We start from the raw sequence: 23,540 nt of genomic DNA on the forward strand, positions 1-23,540 counted from the left end.
TGTGTACGCCTCGGCTTCAGTTCTCAACCTTAATCGACTCGCTTTTTGGTATATAGTTTTTGATGGAGCCCTGAGGGACTCTTTTGTAAAAATACAAATTTATTGTATTTTATTTTCCTCGAGCGGCCGCGGAGCCCTTGAGCGCCGGTTTATAACTGCTCTTCTGTGGATAAGGAGGGGCTCAATTTGAGGTAAAAGGGAAAAAATTGAAAATTTTAGAAAAAAAATGTTTTGCAATTCAAACTATATGAATGTATATTGGATGGAATAATTCCCAGAGAATGAAACACAAGACTGCGATAAGAATTCATTTAATGTTTGGATAAAGAATCTATAGTCAAAAAATGTTTAGAGTGTAATGAAGCAATATATACATAAAACCTAGACATAAATTAGCATTCATAACATTTTTTTGAAGAATTTGGGATATGATGTGCACACACAAAAAATATTCAACAATGTTTTTTTTATCCAAGAATTTCTTATAAAAATTCATTTCATTTGAATAGAAGATATATTCACTGGAACATCTTTTCTTTGAATCCTCCAACACATTGCAAACAATGTCAAGGTTTCATATGTAACTGCTTCATAGTGCTGATAATTTTTTACATAGCTACAGCACTATATTTGATGATCAAAAGTAAAACCTCGAACAAATATATGAAGTAAGTACTAAAAATTTTTTAAACAAATAGTTAAAACTTTATTCATATTGCTTAAATTCACTCTATATGATTATTTTTCTACTCTTAATAACTGTGAAAAAAATATTAAGGGAGAGAGAAAACAAACACCATAATGACGCTCCAGTGTTTAATGTTGAAAGCATTTAGATAAGATAAAAGAAATTTAAATGCTATTTCCACATATGATATAGCATTTAGATATAAAGAAAATCACATCAAGAAACAATTTTCAACTAATTAAAATTCCTCCCTAACAATTTCAATATATTTTACAGAATAATCTCAATTTCATACACTCTGCAAAAAAAATTAAACAGCAAACATTTTATTAAGTAAATATAAAAAAAACGGACATTTCACAGAATGGAATGTTTCTTCCGTAATGTCAACACTTGAAATTCAATTACTTTAATAACAGTAATAAAGAAATGAATTTTTAGAAAGAAAAACATTTAAAAGGGAAACAAAATAATTTATAACGCTGGTAAATATGGTTTTAGTAGAAAAGGGTGAATTTTTTATAAATATCAATGGGAAATTTTTTTTTTCATTTTACATGGAAATTCTAAGACGTTATTTTATAATATCAGCACATCACATCTCAGCAAACATGTAACAAAAATACAACTTCTCATATGCTCTGCTGTACAGTATTTATTTCAGACCCTAGCTCTATACAATCTTACATAAGTCTTTTGAATTATTTATTTTTGGCATATTTTCCTACTTATATGGTTGCCTGAAGTAATACTAACAAGCATCCTTTGAATCAGCCTTTGTTTACAATACCCAATTTTTCTAATATTTTTGGCCCCTTTTCTTGATATTCATGTCGATATAACCAGAAATGGTCTTTGTCCTTCATAACATGCGCCAGAACTGAACCACCTATGAATACCATATCTTTGCGTCGAGGAGGATCTTCAATACGTATTTTAAATTTCTGATTAAAAAAAAAATATTGTGAAATTATTATATCTTGAAGTAATTATATCCTAGAAACATATTCATGTATGTTGCTTTAACAGATTTTTTAAAAAAAATCTTTTTAAATCCATAAATTACATAATGTAAGTAGTATTTTATAATGATACATATCACAGAATATTACTAACATTCAAATTGGAAAATGAAAGATGTGTCATACTTATCATATAGCAAAATAAAAATTTTCTCACTTTTATTAATCGACAGAATTATTTTTCAAAAGAGGCAAGGAAATAGACTAGAGAGAGCAAAAGAAGATACAGATACCATATAGAATCCTATGGGTTGGCTTAGCAAGGGAATCACTGATAACATTTTTTTCCCTTTTGAGAAAGGGAGCAATAGAATAAAAATAAGTTAGGAAAACTCTGATGAAAAAACACAGGCTTAAATAAATTCAATTACGTAAATCACATAATTCTGTACATTAACCTCTTCCAGTACAGGGGCAAGATTTCACGGCCTGGAGTAGATGGAAGAAATACATTCAAGCTTTTTCTCTCCCTTCATTCGAAACTCTTTATTGTAACCCTATGAGTAGGAATTGATTTTTTTCCTTAACCCCCCCCCCCCAGCATCTTTTTTCCCCATTCTTTTCTCTTCTCGCTGGTTTGACAAGCAAAAAATATAGCACAGTATCATATACTGTATATAAGGAAAAGATGGCTGGAGGAGGGCTTAAAGTTTAGAGGAACCACTGCATTAAGTCAAATGGACATCAAACAGTATTACTTACAGATAGTTTTTCGGTGTCTCCTTTAAGAACTCGCTCTAAATAAAGTTGCTTTATTTCTCTTTCTAATCTACTTGGTAATCCTGGGTACATGGTAGACCCTCCTGATAAAACAATATGCTTGTATAGTTCTCGTCTCATATCAATATCAGCAGCTTGCATAGTATTGAAAACTAATTCAGCTATGCCTTGACCTTCAATGTTGATCAAATGAGGTTGAAACAAAGCCTCAGGAGCCTCAAATCTTTCACCGCCAAGTTTTATTACTCGACCATCTGGAAGCTGAAAAAAAAATTCTTAAATATAAGACAATAACAAGGTAAAAATCGGAAATTAAAATTCAAGTATAATGAAAATTGAGAAAAAAAACTATTAGAAAATTTTAAAAAAATGAAAAAGAGTCAAGGATGAATATTTGGCAACAAATTTCAACAACATATTGTCATCTTATAATGAAAACCTTGTACATCAATTTTTTTTGAAAATGATTTCTTGACATTTTTTGATTGAGAACATATCTCACCTATTACAGCTTTTGAGGGAAAAAAGGCAACAATCTACTCTGTAGAGAAAAAAAAATAAACCCATTTGTGTCTTATTCAATGGGATGTCCAATATTTTTTTGCTCTTCCTGTAAAGCTGGGAATTTTTGATGTACATGGTTTTCATTATAAGATGACGATATAGTTTACATTCCAGTTAAATAACCCAAAACTCACATTTGTGTGCACCTAAAAATGCCATCGCAGTTGTGGCAGCAGCAAATAATTAACCCCCTATGTGTCTCTCTAAGCGCATATATTCACACACAGGAGCTTGACCTCTGACATACATTTTACTTTAAGAAAAATTGTTCTTAAGCCATAATTGTCAAGATGTTTAGATGCTACTTCAGGCACATTTAAAATAGAAAAGAAAAACAAATTTTCTCCTATTAAAAAAACTGAAACTTTCTTTCATCATACAACTATGTCAATGAGAATAAATATCAATATCAAAAATTGAATAGCTACTTTATCTTGATAGTTTTACAGGTGAACACTTGATTAAAATCTCAATGGTAACTCACAGTGTAAGGCTCAACGAGGTAGGTTGTTTCAAGAGCCAATTGTTGTTCTCTTTCAATATCATAACCCACATAACACAGCTTTTCTTTGATCATTCTAACAGTCTCAAAGTCAGCAGAGTGATTGAATGCATAACCTCTTAATAACAAAAGCTAAAAAAAAATTAACTATTTTTATTTTCATCTGTTTTTCCTGAAAAAACAAACACGGCAAAATCCATTATTAACCAGCAAAAAATAAGTTGAAGATCAATTTAAAAATTTTTGAATATAAAAATCTTGGTATAAACATAATGAGGAAAAACACTGAACTTATATGATTACTCAAAAATATATCTTCGCTCATTTATACTTATAACTTGATATAAAAATGTTTTTAGTAACTAATTTTTACTTTGTTCACTCCTATAATTATTGAATAACTCTGAAGAATGAAGTGAAACTAACAAATGCAAATATTTGTTAAGCCAAAACATACTCATTTTGTGTACACAAGGGAAATTGGGAACCTCCAGTTCACAGCTGATCTCGAAAGACTATACTTCCATATCACTCCCGAGATGTGAACCCAGGTCTATCAAACCATAGGTTGGTGTGCTAAACACTCAGTTGCCAGGTAGCCACATACACACATGAATAAAAGATATATTACAGCAGGTTTTTGTGAAATATTTTATCAAAAAAGTTTTGTACAAGCTTCCAATCATAACACAAAATTTGTCTTGGTGTAATTAACACCAAGCAAAACACCTAGTTACATTTATTGCTCACTTTCATTTGGGTGAGCACAAAAATAAAATTAACTCTTCAGTAAGCTGGTATGTCTCAGATATTTCATCAGTACATTTATCAAATCAAGTGTTTGTTTTACATTAGTATTAAAGTCAGAATGGGTAAACTATTATATAACTATAAACTAAACCAGCATAAAAATTAGAAACATTCATTATTTAATTTTTTAAAATAAAAAGTGCCTACTCAAGTCACTTTTTGACTGTATCTACTAAAGGGCTATCCAGGACTAATTTCACAGGAACCTATGGTATTGAAAGTATTTCAAATGACTATTTACAGATGCACCAATTCCTGAGATAGAATTTGGACCAAGACCTGTTGAAATACAGGTCATTGCAGTAATCATTTCACTGCTGAGAGCCCAACTACAACTTTTAACAGTAAATTGTATGGTATGATAAATATACATAGAACTAAAATTATGACTTTTTCATTTCAAATTATGCAAAATAAGTATTTAAAAAAATTATAACTAACCTTTATTAAATAACGTGTTATATCACGCCCTGCAATATCTAACCGTCTTGTCAGATGAGGCAAGGCAAAACCTTCATACACTGGACAGATATGTGTTACGCCATCTCCTGAGTCAACAACAACACCTGTCATCAAGCCTATGAACAAAAATTACACACATTGGAAATCATGTTCCATTTTTCATGCTTTTTAGGATATTTTTAAACATTGATGTTACACATTCAATTAGATTCAATACTTTAAAACTGCCCAGACACAAAATAATTGAAAAAATGCTAGTTTTATTACCTTGAGCATATAGTGTTAGAAATGCTTGAATGCCAACATATGCTCCAGCAAACTCATATTTTTCAAACATCACCTAAATAAAGTAAGAAATATAATTGTTCAAAGAAAAGTATGATAGCTGCAAAAAAAGGACATTAAAAAAATTCTGAATTATTAATTTAAACAAAACTGAATACTGTTACTAAAAGAATGATGTATATGCATTATTTTATACAGAAAAACTGTCAGATATTACAAAATATTCACACAAGTATGCTACTATAACATAACTCTTATGTTATAGTAGCATACTATATAGATTATTTAGGATGCTAATAGGTTTTATCTACAGAATTTGCACTTACTCCTCAAAAATATACCTTTTTTGGTAATGTTGTTAAAGGTTTAGTTATGCTACACTAATGGGAATACTTTAATAATTTTCAAACCATTAGTTTTTACTTTTTACAAAATATTTTAAATATAATTTTTTTTTTCAATCACTATTTACCTCTATCATCTTTTCACGGTTCTTCACTGGATTCATAGGAGGTTCTGTGAGCAAAACTTTACATTCTTTTGGATCTATATTCATCTTACTTGGACCAAAAGTATAATCCCATATATGACACATATCTTCCCAATTTCTTACAATACCATTTTCCATAGGATATTCAACTTCCAGCATTGAACGGAGTTTACTGGCCTCATCACCTACCATAAGATCCTGAAAGTAAAACAGAGAACAATTTTTAGATATATACTTGGCTTCATATTGAAATTTCTCTATGACCATTTGAATTTTGGTAGCCATTTCAAAATGTCATAAAATACATTTATGATAAAACCTGTATTTGGTGCTCCAACAATTTGGCTACCAAGTGCTGACCCCTTATTCACCATATACTGAATAAATACATTTCAGAGAAGAAAATTTTTTTTTTTTTAAACACAAGCAACTCAATACTACAATATTAGTCATGAAACAAATCAAAAACAGATGTAATTTCAACTTCTAATTTTCCGATTAGCACTGATGTCAAGGATAGAATTAGGAGTTTCAAAGCACACATAATACAGGGTGTTTCAAACAGAATAATCTGATTCAAAAAAATCATAACTATCCAGCTTTTAATCCATATTGATCAAATAATGTATAAGTAGAAAGAGGGAAATCTCGAGTATTATGCAGTTGCCGACTTCAGTAGTTCACTTCAGTGTTTGTCAAGATGGCGACTGCACAGCAGAAATCATTTTGTGTTTTAAGCTTCGCAAATTGCGAGTCCGTAACAACTGTTCATCTTGCTTTGGTATTGAACTTCCTACCGCTAAGAGCATTAGACGATGGTATAAACAATTCCGAGATACTGGTTGTCTATGTAAAGGGAAATCCCCTGACCATCGTCGCATGTCAGATGAAAATGTGGAGCACATTCAAAAGAGTTTCACACGTGTAGTCCACAGAAATCCACTGGCAGTGGATGCAAACGTACTCGCAAAAAATTTTGGGACAAATTTGACTACTGTATAGACATGCCGTGCATCCAAAGGTGGACATATTGATCACCTTTAATTTGGTTTTTAAAAGAACTTTATGCTTAGCCATGTAATATGAAATTAATCTTAAGTGTCTATGTTCAATATTTTTCATAATATACGCATTTCAAATCAAGTGATTCTTTTTGAAACACCCTGTATAGTAGATTCCCTGATAGTTTTCAAAAATCGCAGGTGATATTAATTTATCTATAATTACCGATTGGGGAGGGGAACCACACTCCTTGTGCATCAGATTTATTACCCCAAACATTATTTTAAAAAAAATGCTTTTTTTCAATGCATAGAAAAACATTTCAGCCATCTATATCAATCCATTTTACAATTTTAATAACTATTTTGAGTTAGAAATTCTGAAGTAAAAAATTCCAATCACACACAATAATGAATTGTTGAAATGGAAAAAAGTTGTGTTAAATTTAACAATTTTTTTTTACAAGAAAAATTTCTAACCTTATTTTTTTCCCCCAGGGAAATTATGGATAAAATTTTTACGACAAGTACTTACAGGTGTATCAGTCGGAGCATCCTTCCATGCAGCATGAAATTGAGACAAAAGTACTGGTGTTTACAAATAGAAATTTTTTTTTATGGAAATAAAAGCAAATCTCTCGCTTTTCTGATTTCTGCAAATTACTTTACATACTCCCAATGAAAAAAAACACCAAGAAGAAAACATTGGATTTGAATGAAACTTGACATGGGGAATCATCAGAATGTATAAATCATTAAAATATCAAAACAAAATGATAATTTATTGCGCAGAACAGCACGACGACACAAAAAAAAACACTAGCACCTTGCTAGGCCACTTCTGAAGTAAATACAAGAAAAGATACAAAACTTGTATGCATCGATCCAGATTGTATGTTGATCTGAGGTAGGTTTGTCAAACGGGCCTCCGGTTCCCGCACGCTTGCAGGTTGATGAAATCTTTGCCCAGCTGGTATCTCAGTGCTCAATTGGGTTACATCAGGTAAGTGAACTGGCAAATGAAGGGTTACAATTTGGTTCAGACATTCTTGAGAAACTCTTGTTGTATTTAGGCAAGGATTATCATGCTGAAAAATGCCTGCTGGAAGCAGGGGAGGATCTATGGAGAAAGGAGTGATCACCCCCAGTGAAATGCAAATTTTTTCATGAAATTTTCGGAACTTCTATACAGGGTGGTAACTATCGACTGCCCAATAATTACACACATGATTCCTTGTGAAAAACTAATATCGAAAAGTGTTTTTCAGTTTTTTGATCTGACCCATAATTAATGAGTTATAATGCTTTAAAAATTGATGACGTCACTTCAAAATCCTGCCAAAAATTCACCAAACGTATAACTTTGCATTTTCGAAAATGCTAAAAATGTATTAACGCTCACACAGAAATAAAAAAAAAAACAAAAGATATAAAAACCAGTTTTTCCCTCACTTTTCAAAAAAGAGAAAAACTCTTTTTACAAGTCAATCAGAATATGCTCTTTACATCTCACACCAGCTTTACAGAGGTTACAGTTAAGCATTAGTCATTTTGTTTTATTCTCCAGAAAGTACTGTGTCTATTTTTTTCTTTAATTTCTAATTTGATGGCATTCAGCATACAAGAATATTGTGACATGCACCTTATATTAGGTGAGTGCCATGGATTGGCCTTGCTAGCAGCAAGGTTATAGTCAATGTGAAAACACCCAGACCATAGTTATTCTGCGGCTGGACTACAATAGCACGAGGGTCAGAGATGGGACGAATATTCAGCTGCAATTCGGTATTCGGTCGTTTGGCCAAATATTGCTTAGGTATAAATAAAATTTCATCACTGTAAGTATAAAAATGAGATATATATGAGTGAAAATGTGTTTGGGGACACTCTAAACATTGAGATACTGAATTTGAAGGTTGATTGCGGGGGGGGGGGGGGGGGGGAACCTCACACCCCAAACAAGTTTCAAATGATAAACACTCCATATGCTACGTGAGTGTTTGGATTTCTCCATAAAATAAATAGTTTTTATTTTATGGAGGTGAAAAACTTTTTTTTATTACTCTTCATTTTAGTGACTTTATATTCGTGATTGAACGAATATTTATACAATAATTATTTCAAATGATGTGTCACAAAGCAATTGTTTGTGATAACAATTTTATCAATTTAGGAAAAAAAATATAAGAATTTTTCCATCGAACATTGCACTATTTTATATTATAATTTTGCTTCATTTTGCAATTCGCCAATTTTTAATAATGCTGAAAAAAAAATACGGAAATGAAATGCTGTGGTTTTAGCCAGGGTTGTCAAATTTGCTCCCCGGGTAGATACCCATTCCCCCCCCACCCGGCTGGGTTTTTTGGGGGAAAATGGGTTTTTTTAGGGAATATTGTTTGTTTTTGAAGAAAATGTGTTACTTTCAGGTTAAAATTTTAGTTTGAGCTTAGTTTATGTATTCCAAAAATTGCTGCATAGTACAGTGTTTAGAATATGTATATTTTTAGATATACATATTTTTAGAATATGTATCACAAACACCCTTTTTATAATTCTTCTACCTTTTTTATGTAAGCATTTAGGTATGAGATCCACATATTAAAATATTTTACAAGAAATCACAAACAGAAAATTGTAACCATGGACCTTCGTTTAAAAAATATACCTGATATATGTGATAAGCATACTTACAGAAATTTATTTATAATACACAATAATTTTTCACACACACAAATCTTTGTATAAATAAATTGAAGCATCTGTGAAGAAGCGAACCAATGTATGTAAGCTGAATTTTCATTCAAAAAATATTTATATGTTTTTGCAATACTTTTTTATTTTATACAGGTACATCAGACTTTCATAACTGAAATATCAAGAGACAAAAATAACATTATTTTATAATGAAAAGAAAATAACTGTGGGATTCTTGAATTGAACATTGGCAACGAACATCTTCAGTTGAAACAGAACAAAAAGTATAGTTTTTCTTATGTGAAAATAACACCTAAGCAGAAACTAAGCCTCAGCTTGATTTTTCAAGATGCTGGTAATATAAGCCCGACCCAGAAAATTTGCCTGTTAAAATCGTCAGCCAGATGAAGGCATTCTGTAGGTCTGTTGCTATACATGACAGGTTTCTTGTATAAAGTGAAATTAATATATAATAATGTTATTCACATTTATGTTAAATGATAATTCAAGTTATTCTGTGGTTTTAAGTTCCCAAAAATGGCTAATTTGGACAAGTGGAAAACCCCTCCAGAGTAATGAATCCTCAGAATGACTTATCTCCACCTCTTAGCCAGATCATTTTTTAATTATCACAGCTCCTTTAAAAATATTTCAGAATTTAATTTAATGAAGTCGGGATATTCTTTAACAGTGAGGAATTTAAGAAAAAGAGAAGCATGAGACTTCTGAAAATTTGGGTTCAATTATAAAGAAAAAAACTGTGGTTCTGGTTACATAGCTGAAAGGTTTTATTTTTGACTTATCAGGACACTTTTGGTTACAATTTCTGCGGGGTCTGAAAAATTTGGAGAAAAAAAAATTCAGGCACCATTCTGATTTCTCAGAATTTTCAATATCTCCAAATTCATTTATTTTACCACAAACAATTTTCTTGCTGCAGTTCTGCATACAACTCAAGGTTCAGATATAATTACACTGAAGTGGGTGTGTTTGTGTGCGAAAAATTATTCCCTTATTTATAATCATGGTCAATTTTATTGATCAAATACATAGTTTAACATTCACTAAAAATGTATACTTAGACATAATATAAGATATACACATAAAAGATGTGCATTAGGGTGGGTTGAAAAAAAATATTTTATTTGCAAATCGCTATAGTGCGGAAAAGTAGCCTCCTTTAATAAAAAGTTTAAAATCGATTGACATCTTGCATCGTACTTGAAGTTTATGAAAATTGACAAAATTGAACATTTTTCATAAATTTTTTTCATATTACTTAAAATTTGATGATCGATGTGCAAAAGTTTCTTATGCTTATTTTATGGTTCAATAAAGTAAAATAAATTAAAATATCATTGATATTGCAATGTTTATCGGTCGCACAATGTGTTCGAAAAACTGGAATTGACCAAATTTTTGCAAGTTTCATTGTACAGCTCTTTGCATGCTTTGTCAGAACAAAATGACCCAGAATTTACCATGAAGAGGTGGCTGCACATTGAGTTTCACCTACACTCTATCCAATCAACCATTCAAAGTAGGAGAGTATGTATTTTACATTATAGTTACCAAAATTGACTAGGATTTACTGGTTTACAGTTTCTTCTATTGTTTCTTTTCCAAGTGTTCACGTTTAAAGTCTAACTTTTGCACAATGAAACTTGCAAAAATTTAGTCAATTCCAGTTTTTCGAACACATTGCGCGACCGATAAACACTGAAATATCAATGATGTTTTAATTTATTTTACTTTATTGAACCATAAAATAAGCATGACAAACGTTTGCATGCCGATCGTAAAATTTTAAGTAATATTAAAAAATTAAGAAAAATGTTCAATTTTGTCAATTTTCATAATCTTCAAGTACTATGCGCGACCGGAAGATATCAACTGATCTTAACATTTTTTATGTTGTTTTTCTTCTTATTAAAAGAGGCAACTTTTCCGCACTATAGCAATTTGAAAATGAACCTTCATTTTTTTTCAACCCACCCTGTTGTACATACATGTTTAAGTTACATATTTTGAAGTTGTGGAAAAATAAAATTCAATTTTCCTCCCATTTTGCCCAAAAATCCCGCCTGGGCTATAAGTGAACAATTATTCTCTTATTTTATTATTCCCAATTTTATTAATCAAATACATAGTTTAACATGCACTAAAAATATATATTTAGGCATAATGCAAGATGTACACATGTTTAAATTAGATATTTTGTGGTTGTGGAAAAAGAAAATTCAATTTTCCCCATTTTGCCCAAAAAAACCCGGGTTTTTTAGAAAAACGTGCCCGGGCTGGGTTTTTTTTTAAAAACCCGGGTTTTTTACAACCCTGGTTTTAGTAGAGACGACTCCAACAATAGCTACTACCCTAAACTTAGCGCACACTATGATTTATGCTCTTGGGAGAGAATCGTTATTTATTATCACCATAAATATTAACATCTAATTGTACAGTACTAATTTGTGAATTCTTTGCACATTATTATATTTACCATTTCAGCTCATGAATGTTGTCTAAGGAATGAAACAATAAAACAATGAAAATAGTGAAAAATTGCAAAATTTCATTGTTTATTTGTTTACTCGAATGCTTTAAAAAAAAAATCAGGGTGTCTACCAAATACCAAAGGCAAAATTCTGTGATTTTTTAGGGAAGCTTGTTATTGCTCTATCATTATGCTTAGGTGTCCATCTAGATAAGGCATCTTCAATCCATTGCTTGCGAGCACCATGGTGCTCCCCAAAGCACCCAGAGTACTTGATACTCATGTCCGATTTGGTGTGATCGCAAGCACTTGATCAACATTTCATTTAAACACCTTGTGAAAATTGCATTCAATTATTAAAATCATCCGGATTTCATGCATTCGAATGTCAAACATGACATAAGGGTGCTCTTCTTTTGATGATAGGTGCAGGCTCGCGACTGGAAAAAAGGTTAAAGACCTCTGGTCTAGATCGCAAGCTTGTTACCGTATTCCAATGGTTCTCTTTTGTCAGCTGTCTCCCTTGCATAATTTATGGTTCATCGGCGGCTTCCCAAGAACTTTGGCAGTCTTTTTCACCATATAAAAGAACCACTTTGAAGCATACGTTTTGTGACGCTCTTAGGAGCCTCGACGAACACTTTTGGATGCAAATAAAGTGGACTGTGTCAAGCTGTAAATGCCACAAATTGAATGAGCACAATAGGAACAAACCTCTTTCTCTTAACTGTCTGGAAATGGTCCGGTGTGATACAAGGTACCTTGACGAATACAGCGCATCTGCAATTTTATGGTTGGTACAGTCATAGTTGGTACTGCTCAGGATTGCCTACAGATAAAGAAATTCTCGCTACTGTTGAGTGACCTAAAAAGCCTAGAGCTTGTTTGACATGTGCGCATGCTTTCACACATTCATTGCTCCCCACATCTCCTAAAAGCTCTGTCAGAATGGTAAGTTGAAGGGAAAACATTGATTTGTCCACCCTGCTTGGCTCAATCCAATGATGCGACCTTGTTCAAAGTCCCACAATTGCATAAGAGGTCCTTGAATGCATCTTAGAGGTATTTTCAGCAATTAACAATAGTTTTTTTATGGAAAACATTTGTCTATTTTTAATAACATTTTTTATTTGCATAATTTGCAAATGTAGTCTCTGAAGCTGTTTTGAAGAGCAATGGGAGAAACTCTCTCATGACCTCTGCTGATGGAAATATTTGAATAATTCTTTTGAAACTCTAATCATTTGTATAACTACATGTAATATAACTGACTGATAATTTTTGTAGAGATTTCCCCTTTTTTTTCTGGATGTGTAAGGTTTTTTTTTACGGAGCAGCATATGAAGATGTATAAAACAGACTAATTTAAAGCAAGAGTATCTACCTTTTCAGTTCAATGGGCTTCACCCCACTTAGCATGGTGTATTAATCCCGGGCTTGACAAATTGAAAAACAGTTTAGATCCCAGTCATCAAATGTCAAACCCACTGAATGACGGATTCATATTTTGTCCTTTTCTTGGAAAAAAATGACAAAAAATAGGGGAGAGAGTGAGGGCAAGCCAAGTTCGGTCATTATAATGGATTGAATGGTATTTACCAGTTGTTGTATTGGATAAAAAATGTGGCAGAAATAGGATAATGTTTGGGACCTATCATACTGGCTGTTATAACAAGCGTCAACTATAATTAGACCAAGCTTATAGCCAATTCCAAACAACTTTTCTCTTGCATGGCCCACGAATGTAATTCTTGAAAAATATAACCCATTTTCTTAACTCCAGTTAGTTCTTCTATAGTATAAAATAATAGATGCAGGAAATACAAAAGAATTTTATAATCATACAATTAAGGTGTAAAAAATGACTTGTACATGCTTAGTGAAACACACCACACAGTATGAAAATGATAATACAAATGTTATCCAAGCTAAAACCAATGAGCAAAATACTGCTCATTTAAATCTTGAAAGGACAACAAAAAAATTTACCTTCACTTCAATATCACCTATTTTATGAGCTGCTCGAATGATTGGACGCCCAACAAGTGACGGGAATGTAAATGCTGGAAAGTTTGAACCAGCGTAACCGCATTTCACAAACTGAAAAATAATTTAAATTTTCATGTTTTTAAGTCATTAGATATTAATAAATACCTTCAATTCACAATAAGTTGAATATGTGTGTAAGTCAAGTTGTTACATGGGTCCCAGGAAGTTAAATATTATAAGTTAGTTTGACTCATCGAACTGACAGTAACTTTTTATTGGCTGCCGTGCGTTTAACCTTTTAACAGCCAATGTTCCCAATTGAGAACATATCGGTTTTATAATAATTAGAAAAAAATATCTTTCTTACACGAAAGCACTTAATTTTTTTTTCTGAAGGTGTGAGATTCCAAACTTTATTACAGCTTAATACTAACCATTATAGTTTTGATCCTACAATCATGTTTTTATTGAATGCAGAGACTGTTTTTGACCAAAACCAGAGAGCTTTTCTTTTGCTCTGACCATTGTATTATTTAAAAGAGTCCAGGGTTTTATTTATATTGCAAAGAATATTTATATACCACAAGGTGTAGTTGTATTATTTAAAAGAGAGTCCTGGTTCTTACTATTTTCAATCTGGTATCTGGTCTAGGATGTTATATTTTTAATTTTGATTCATTGTTTTGTCTAGAATGTTTCATTTTTAATCTGCATCTCTTATTTAGTCTAAGAACGTTTTGTTATTGTTTTCGTGTTTTGTTTTTTATATTCATTTTTTTCGTCTTAACAGCCATAGTTGATGTGTTTTGAACAACCATTTTAGTGATGTGTTTTCAATTGCAAGATAGACATCAGAAAGCATGACTCTCACACTCTTGGCAACTTCTTGTCATGCTATCAGCATTTTCCTCACCAAAGGAAAAAATCGCAAACACATCATTAAAAGAAAATTACTATAGCTGTACCAACTTTTTCAATGAATACTGGTGTCCCACTGTCAAAGAAATTGATTGACGGTGAATATATGAATCGTGTTCCATCTTGTTATGTTATCAGGGTTGTTACCCATTGCTATATCAGGGTTAATAGGATCACACATTTACACACAAGGAAAACCTCATTTATTATGGCTTCTCGAGTCTTCTTCACAGGCACCAAAGGGGAGGGTGACAGAGCTCTAGCCCAGGGATCAGAGGATCACCCTTAAACATCTTCTCTCTTTATTTTTTGCACTTCAAATTGGCAAGAAAATCAATATACAAAGTATATTACAAGTCATAGAAGTCACTGTCAAGGATGTGAGAGACCATAATAGATTGTGAAATCTCAATATAATGATACTCTGCGAACCAAGAAAAAATATCATTATAGAGGGAGTATCATTAAATCAGGAGACAGTAGTAACATTAGACAAAAGGCATTTCTAAATGAGGCTTAGAAAAATATCGTTGACAGGGATTTCTCAAGGAATATATAGAGTATTGTTGTACTGAGGTTTCACAATATATGAATAGTATTAAAAGTACTTTGTGAAATGTGTATGCAGGCCTACATATATTTAGTATCTGTAGCTGATATACATTTTAAAGACCTTGGAAAGTATTAATGAGAATAAAAAGCGGGATTTATCATAAAAAAAAGCTTTCTTTGCAGGCACAGGGGTATTTAAAGTGAAAGATGACACTCACATTTAATTAACAAGTCAAAAAAGACAATTTTACTAAATGTCTAGTTCTATCCGATCCCAGTAGAAATAAATTCAAAATTACAACATATGTGAATTGAAAAATAGATTGCAATAAAATGTTATTGGCCTTTAAATTAAAACGGATGTACGAATTCCAATAACAAGTGCAATATTAGTTGTGGGTGTGGATGTCATCGTTATCTCTTATGTACATATAATCAGTGACAAGTTCAATCAGCTTACCCCAGTTCCATTGTCACAAACAATAACTTTCCGCCCTTCACTATCCATGATTATAGCATAAATAATACATAAATTACGTCAATTAAATTTACGTTGTTTGAAGTACAAGAATGAACCGCAAAGTATACATTTCCCGGCCCGAGTTAGATCATCAACCCTTCCGCTCCGCCCCGCGGACGCACTTGATCCAAACTAAAAAAGTCACAATCATTCCCAAAAATAAACTTACAAATCAAAGTCCCCATAGATGTCACTAAGAATAAAATTGTCTTGGGTGAAAAATGGTGGATGTAAAACTGACGAAAATATCAGACCATATTTTTTTAGGATTTCAGCATTTTTAAACCTCATCGACTAAACATCTACAATCATGGCCTCCCACATACTAGATTACGACGGCCCCTAGGCTGGGATCTTTGGCGGGCCCCCAGATCAGACTTTTCACGGGCACTTCTATATTGAATTTATAGCGTGAATAAACAAAAAAAGGATGAGAATTGTCCCTGGGCGCCAGGGTCGGAGGCCTGTCAGCAGGGCCGTCTTAAGAGTATCATGAGCCCCCGGGCCAATTGATTTTTCTGAGGCCATACCAAACAACTTCTCGAAAATTTCGATCAGGTCTCATTTTTGTGAGGCCCCTCTTCGCTTGAAGCCCGGGTGGGCCCATGCCTTAAGACGGCACTGCCTGTCAGTCCCGCCTTTGTGGGGGATGGCCGCAACTAGAGGGGAGCAGGCGGGTCTCGTGCCCCAGGCGCTGGACCCGAGGGGGCGCAAATTTCATTCTGATACCTCTCCTTCAACATTACAAGGGGGCGTCAAAATGCGCGCTTGCCCCGGGTGACCAAGCATCTAGTTGAGGCCCTGCTAAGGAGTCCTTCAGGTATTACGTCAGCATCGATGGGGGAGGGGGTTCCGAGTTTGCTGACTTTTGATGACAAGTGGGGAGTGGGGCTTGGATGATGCTCACGTCATCAACCACCCTTTATAAAAATATGAAATATTCTTAATGGCATCTGATTCGGTGTGCCAAAAACGAGAAAAAGCTTTCGCTAGTTTGTGGACACCTGAACCAACATTCTCTGTATCTCCCTATTGATAAGTCCTCTATAGAGCCACGTTAGTGATCTCTAAATGTTCCGCGGATCATTCAAGTGATCTGGAAATGTGTCTCTGGCCGTTGTGCTCTGGATCTGTGCTGCACGTCACCCAAGTTATCCGCAATTATGCCGTGGATTACTTAAGTAATCCGGGAATGTGCTGCGGGTGAGCGATGTAGAACTGCACTGAGGGCCTCTTTAGGCTAAGAACATAGTGGGCCGGTGAGCAAAGCAACGAATGAAAAGAAAGAGAAGCGAGATGAGAATACAACCACAAGCAAGGAACGTAGCACACATAGTGGGGTGTTTGATATGGCAAAGAGTATCGAGCAGAAATTAGCAATCGGCTTGGTTTTTTCTATTAAAGAATGTTCCACATCTTTAAAATTTGCAAAAAATGCCATATATATATAATTATAAGAACCAATGCTCAGACATCAATTTAGGAAAAATAGTGTAGTGAGTATTACTATTTTTAAATATAATTACGGAAATATTCCACTCATATTTTGGTCGCTTTCCTCCCCATATCTTTTTTCGGGCACTTGAGAGCAAGCAATTTCCAAAAAAATCAATTATATTTTCTACTAAATTTATGAGTAAAAAAATACAAAGTTTATCAACGAGCCTTCCCCCCCCCCTACGCCTTAAATTTAAATTTGCATTATTAGTCTATGTGGGAGGGTGGAGGTCGAAAATCCGCCCCCTTCCCGTTCGAATAGCTTTTTTATTTGTATGAATATTTGTTAGTTTCATTTTTTTACACAACAAGACACGTAATTATTATTAACACACAAAAACCCAGCATAACAAACATTCGGTACGCTTCCAGTATGGAAATATATGCCAATTTTTCCACAGAAACAAACATACGTGATGTTTTTTTTTTAAATTCAGACTATTCAAATACATTTTCCCACACACGGTGCACGATAAATTAGCGTAAAATTGAAAATATAAATGATTTTCAGTTTGGTTAAGCGATACGAATGCATGAAATAAGGATGATTTTAATAATTGAATGCAATTTGCACAAGGTGTTTAAATGAAACGTTGATCAAGTGCTCGCGAGCACCAAATCGGACAAATTTAAAATAAAATAATTTTTTTTCCCCTTTCATCTCGGATTTAGCGCCTCTCCAGAACGGACGGAAATCATTTTCTTTAGCCAAATAAAACTTTTTCCACCTATTCACCACGGACTTAGCACCCCTCTTGAGTGGCGCCTCGTGCTGCCGCAATAGGTCGCATGCCCCTGTACTCTATGAAAAGGGGCAAATATGCATTTTGGTTCCCTCGCCCAGTATTTTCTCCAGAATATTCAAGAAACAAAGGAAAAATTCGGCTTCTCACTTGCCCGGTCCCTGGAGTACCAGAAACACCTTTGAAATAAATTTCTTTTATTTCAAAATTTCTTTCGCGTTATGCACACATCATCTTCACAGGATAAGTGATGCTGGTTCCCAAATTAAGTGCTGTTTTAAGGATTAAATTACCTGTTATCTGGTATTATTAAGAACGGTAAAATAGTTCTGGATCAAAAAATCTTCAAAAGCGGACGTATGGTCACGATAATTTTGCACTGTAAACAATGGTGTGCGGCTTTCCTGTGAAAAAATTCAGGTATATCTAGAGGTCTCCTTGACTGAAGCCCTGCCAGCCTTTCACGAGGGTCGCCTTTAGGGGTGGCATATAAGGCTTTACACCCGGGCGGCAGATAAGCTCGAGCCGCCCCGGAGTAGACAGGAATAAAAATAATCTTTTGCAACAAAGATTCTCTTATCGGTGCCGGTCGGGGCTTTGATGGAAGTCTTTGGGCTATGGTCAAAGCTGCATTAAGAGTTTTCTTCACCTTTCAAGCGGCTTTGGCTATGGTTGATCATCTGACTAGAGGTAAACACAGATAGAAACAGTGTAAAGTGGCTATAAATCGAATGGATGAATTCGATTGCATTACGACTTTTTTAAACTTGTTTGGGAACCGACTTGGGATGAAGCCGGTCCGTTTGCAGTCCCTAATTGGAATATAAATAAATCATAGTACAGAATGGTAAGCGGGATTACGCGATTCCGTTTACTGGTCTTATAAGGACAGCTCTCCTCATGTGACGTTTCCTGAAAAAAAAAAAGGGAACAAGTGCGGAGTGCCAGAACCCACATTTTTATGAATTGTATACAGTATTACAAAACCTACATTCGGTTATAAACGCAGGATTACAACAACAAAAAAAAAAAAACGGAAAGAAGCTCCTCTTCATTATACACTTTCCTGAGGATACGCAAATATCAAATATAGCTATCATTTCTAATAAGCTCGCACATTTTGTATTTTGTGAGAGCTTTCTTTAATGGTAATGTATGAACGATCACCACAATTCAATCTTAGATAATTTGTAATACTTGTATTCAATAAGGCGTAACACGCATATTTTTTTTATACGATACATCGATAAATTTAAAAAAGCTTCAGCTAGAGCTCATTTAAGAAATAAAAAAGTAATTTTAATTAAACTCATTTAATAAGTAAAAAAGGAACATTTATTGCATTTTAGTTTTATTTTGGGTGCAAAGCTACATGAAGTAGACTCACATCCTGGTATTTATACAGGGAAAACAATTAAATCGTGTTTTCTCTGCAATCTACTATATTAGGGGGAGGAGGGGAGGCTATGTAAATTTTCGCCTATGGTAATTCGTAGTATAAAACACGTGTGCAAAATTAAGAGAATTAGCACATTATGTCGAATTTCTGAAAAACTAGTGGACAGATTTTAATGAAATTTGTTACGAATACACAGTTATAACAGAGAAAGAGATGTATCATACAAAAGTCGTAAAACGCACGCATGATTGTCAGTAAAGCTCATCATAGCAAGCATAGGCATACGCAGAATTTTCTCAAGGGGGGTTTTCAATTTTTTTTCTTCTCAATGTGGGGGAAGTTTACGGTTTTTCTTGCAAGATAACACTATAATCTCGGCTTGAGGGGGTTAGACCCCCCCCCCCCTTGCGTACGCCAATGATTGCAAGAATGTCCAAAATCCACGTTGCGAGATCGAACCGAAAATAAGTCTAACATGGGGTATGGTTCCCTCTCATAGTCAGACAGGTCGCACAGTGCAACGGCATACTGGACAGGAGACAGTTGAGGGGTCCCTGTGGCGATCGGTCCCACTCCTGCAGCAACGCAGTTTTCAGTTCCCGGATGATTTTCGGAGGGGGATGGCGAGATGCAGTTACCCTCCCAAAAGCGTTCCAGACATGTTCTATAGGGTTTAGGTCAGGAGATCTGGCTGGCCAATCCATACGCCGAATATCCTCACTTTCCAAATAATCGTTAACCAGGTGAGTCCGATGTGGACGAGCGTTGTCGTCCATGAACAGGAACCAAGGGTTAACTGCACCCCTGAAAAGTCGAACACAGGGCTCTAAGATCTCCTCTATATACCTCCTAGCAGTCACAGTCCCTCTGCCAAGCACATGGAGGGGTGTGCGGCCGTCTAACATGATGCCTGCCCAGACCATGACATCTCCACCACCATAGTGGTCCATTTCCCTCATGTGGGAGGGATGGTATCGAGTATCAGGCTCTTTCCAGATAAGTGTACGTCGAGAATAAGTGTCCAGACTGAATCTCGATTCAGTCTGCGCCATGCTAAACCACGCTCTCTTGTGAAAAATTCAACCAATAAGATCACCGGTTGCATTTGCTTGAATGCAACCGATGCGCCTATTGGTTGAATTTTTCAACTTTTACAAAAGATCTTTTATAAAACTTTATAGTGTGATCCCGGCCTTAAGCCCAGATTGCACTATAAAAATTTTACAATAATTCTCAAAAATGCGACCAATAAGCCAGCAATCGAATGCAACCGATAAATTAATCGGTTAAATTTAAAAGTTATTAAAGTGTATTTAGTCAATTAAATATTCGTAATGAACAGAACGGCTTATAATTTTGGTCCCGTCAGTGGCCGTTGTTGACAAGTTTTATTGTATAAAATTGTAAAGTATGGACGAAAGGCAGTTAAAAGTTGCTATATCTCCATCTCAGAAGGAAACGGAGGAATAGACGTATGTGGGTACATCATATTGATGAACAGGGACCTTCATATGGTGTTTTTAAGAGTATTTATGTGGCAAATAATTAAAAAAATTCCGTGCAAAATCATCTTCAAAAAGTAGCCAAAGATATGGACGAATTCGCTCCGCATCCTCATCGTGTGAATAGCTCCGAATAACCTAATTGTCAAAACTTGTATGTGCGGATGAGGAGCCCGCACTTAAGTTTTGAAACATGCGGACGACGTTCGGACCCGCATGAACATTTCGAAGATGCGGGCGAATTTCGGCTCGTCTGTGAAAGGCTCAGTATATTCTAATTGGTAAAACTTCTTCCGGACCCGCGTCCGCTCCGTGTGAAAGGGGCCTTATAAAAATAAAAGTGCTCGCTCTCACCGTAAAGCCTTTATCCGATACGCGATGGGCGAGCCGAATCGAAGTGAAAACCCTCCGATTTAATTTGGGAAAAATTTGCGATTTTTTATATGCCCCGATTCAAATAAGGATAAAAATTATAAAAAAAAACTTGGCACATTCTCTACTTTCGAAAATAAAGTCACATATAAATTTATTTTTTCGTTAGTAACGTGGTACAATATCTTGTTAAAAATTAATGTTCTAAGTAAATGTATGCAGAAATCTAGCACAATACTACCGGAAGTCATTAGAATATTAGAAGAGGTGAAAGTATTTTTGAATGAATGGAGAATTGATTCGGCTTATGAAGAAATGCTTAACGATTCGAAAACTATCGCAGAAGAATTTTATTGTGAAATCGGTTTTCCAGCAAGCACTTCTGTTCATCCCAGAAAAAAAAGAGGCGAATATAGAATGTGATACAGAATCTGGAATTACATTTTAAAATAAATTTCTTCTGCTTTTTAATAGACACCGCCATTAGTAAATTAGAAAAAAAGGTTTGAATTGCTTCAGGAACAAAACAGTTGTTTTGCTTTCTTAGAGAACTTGGGCAAATTCAAAAACTTGAATCCAGAAGCTAAACAAAAGCAATGCTTGAATTTACGAAATAAACTGACGGATTTTAGTACTAATAATTCAAAACAGTACGTAATCGGCTTCATGAGGGAGGGCTCTATGCACGTAGGCCAATGGTCTGCATTCCGTTGACCCCACGCCACCGTGCGGCCCGAAGAAGATGGGTTGCTGAACATCGAGATTGGGAGCAACATGATTGGAGCCAAGTGCTGTTTACAGACGAGTCCCGATTCAGTCTGGAGTGTGACACCCGACGTGTTCTGGTATGGAGGGACAGGGGCACTCGAAATAACCCCGCATTCATTCGTGAAAGGTCACAATACAGACGAGCTGGTTGGATGGTATGGGGTGGAATCAGCATAGGCGGACGTACGGACCTGCATATCATTCGGAATGGCACTTTGACGGCCCGAAGGTATGCAGACGAGATACTGCGACCTCATGTCATCCCTTACGCTGGAGCCATTGGAGATTCCTTTGTTTTCCAGGATGATAATGCCCGACCGCATAGAGCTCGTCTGGTGGAGAACATGCTTGAAGCTGAAACAATACAGCGTATGGAATGGCCAGCGTGCTCTCCTGACCTGAATCCAATCGAGCATGTTTGGGACATGCTCGGACGACGCATTGCTGCGCGACCAAGGCCGCCTGTTACTGTCCGAGACTTGCAGATTGCACTTCTTGAGGAGTGGAACAGTATTCCCCAAAGTCTGATCGATAACCTCATCGCATCCATGGCAAACAGGTGTGCAGCAGTCTTAGCTGTTCGAGGAGACCACACGCCCTATTAAAACTCATGCATCATGTCTAAACAGTAATTTTTTTTATCGTTTACATGTAACCAAATTGTTGCCCTAAATAATCTTTTCATGTTTTTTCCATATTTTCAAAGAATTAAAGCTTAATTCCAAATTTTTTTACGTCTTTTTTCTGTATTGCGCATTGATACGCGTGTACTATCCATTGTATGCCAGTACGTGGCTGTCTCGCACGGTTTTCTTCACTTTTTTGCTTGCTCCCCTAATTGTTTTGAGCAGTGTATATATATATATACATATATATATACGCACTAATTCGTTTGAAGCAGTTCCTAACGTTTTTGAATTCCGGCCACCCTCTGCTTGGGCGTCTGCAATTTAGTAGTATGTGATAACCACTGCGATCGTGTGGGCATCATGATGGATTGATTCATCCCGGTTTGAGTCCCACTACTGGTACAGTAGCGGTTGACTGAAGCGAGTCTTTTTTTTTTTTTTCAATTTCTAGGTACGAATGCTAACCGACCTTTCGTTTGGAAAGCCTTCCCGCAGAGAGCAGGCAGGCTTTCACCGTGGTATTTGCATAACACGAAACTTCAGACATCTGTTAGTTTTACTTCTAATATGGAAGACGGCAAAACCTCTCGAACTGAAACCATGCATAACTATGACATCATATATACGTAATGGTCCCGCATAATATAAGAAAGAACTTTCCAGCATGCATTAATTTGTTAGAAATTCGGTAAGAGAAATTTTTTTCTATGATTGAGAGTAGAAGTAGTGTACATGTGATACGTCCTTACAATAAAAGTGTAACATGATAAAAGCGATTAAATGGAAGCATGAAGATTTCTCTGTACTTTCATATCTTGGAATAATTTTGAAGAAAGAGAAAATATATATTTTTTCCTTTTTATTTTATTCTTCTATCATTTTTTTATATTTTAATCTAAATTTGTTGCCACTGTTACGT

At 34.8% G+C, this 23,540-nt stretch overlaps 1 protein-coding gene across 2 annotated transcripts; it reads right to left on the minus strand.

Moving 5' to 3' along the window:
• Positions 1–295: 295 nt before the first annotated feature.
• Positions 296–15,838, minus strand: Arp2 (Actin-related protein 2). 2 transcript variants are annotated; one of them, XM_089247396.1, is made up of 9 exons: positions 15,652–15,838; positions 13,722–13,832; positions 7,080–7,100; positions 5,526–5,741; positions 5,036–5,108; positions 4,748–4,884; positions 3,479–3,628; positions 2,413–2,691; positions 296–1,632 (listed from the first exon to the last, which is right to left on the minus strand). In XM_089247396.1, the coding sequence occupies exons 1-9, from the start codon at positions 15,697–15,699 to the stop codon at positions 1,459–1,461; spliced, it is 1,209 nt and encodes a 402-aa protein (XP_089103522.1). In that variant the 5' UTR covers positions 15,700–15,838; the 3' UTR covers positions 296–1,458. The 2 variants fall into 2 exon arrangements, with proteins under 2 accessions (XP_089103522.1, XP_089103523.1); XM_089247397.1 differs by lacking the exon at positions 7,080–7,100.
• Positions 15,839–23,540: the final 7,702 nt, after the last annotated feature.

The sequence above is a fragment of the Pholcus phalangioides genome, unplaced genomic scaffold (assembly GCF_987345545.1).
Source record: "Pholcus phalangioides strain wild (caught in Gottingen) unplaced genomic scaffold, Ppha-v1.0 ptg000017l_1, whole genome shotgun sequence".
Taxonomy (NCBI): Eukaryota; Metazoa; Arthropoda; class Arachnida; order Araneae; family Pholcidae; genus Pholcus; species Pholcus phalangioides.

Coding starts and splice junctions, on each gene's coding strand:
- Arp2 (XM_089247396.1), bottom strand. CDS start 15,699: ATGGATAGTGAAGGGCGGAAAGTTATTGTTTGTGACAATGGAACTGGG. Junction 2,692..3,478: donor ACCTCGTTGAGCCTTACACT/GTGAGTTACCAT, acceptor TTTTTTTTTCAG/CTTCCAGATGGTCGAGTAAT. Junction 1,633..2,412: donor GAGACACCGAAAAACTATCT/GTAAGTAATACT, acceptor TTTTTTAATCAG/AAATTTAAAATACGTATTGA.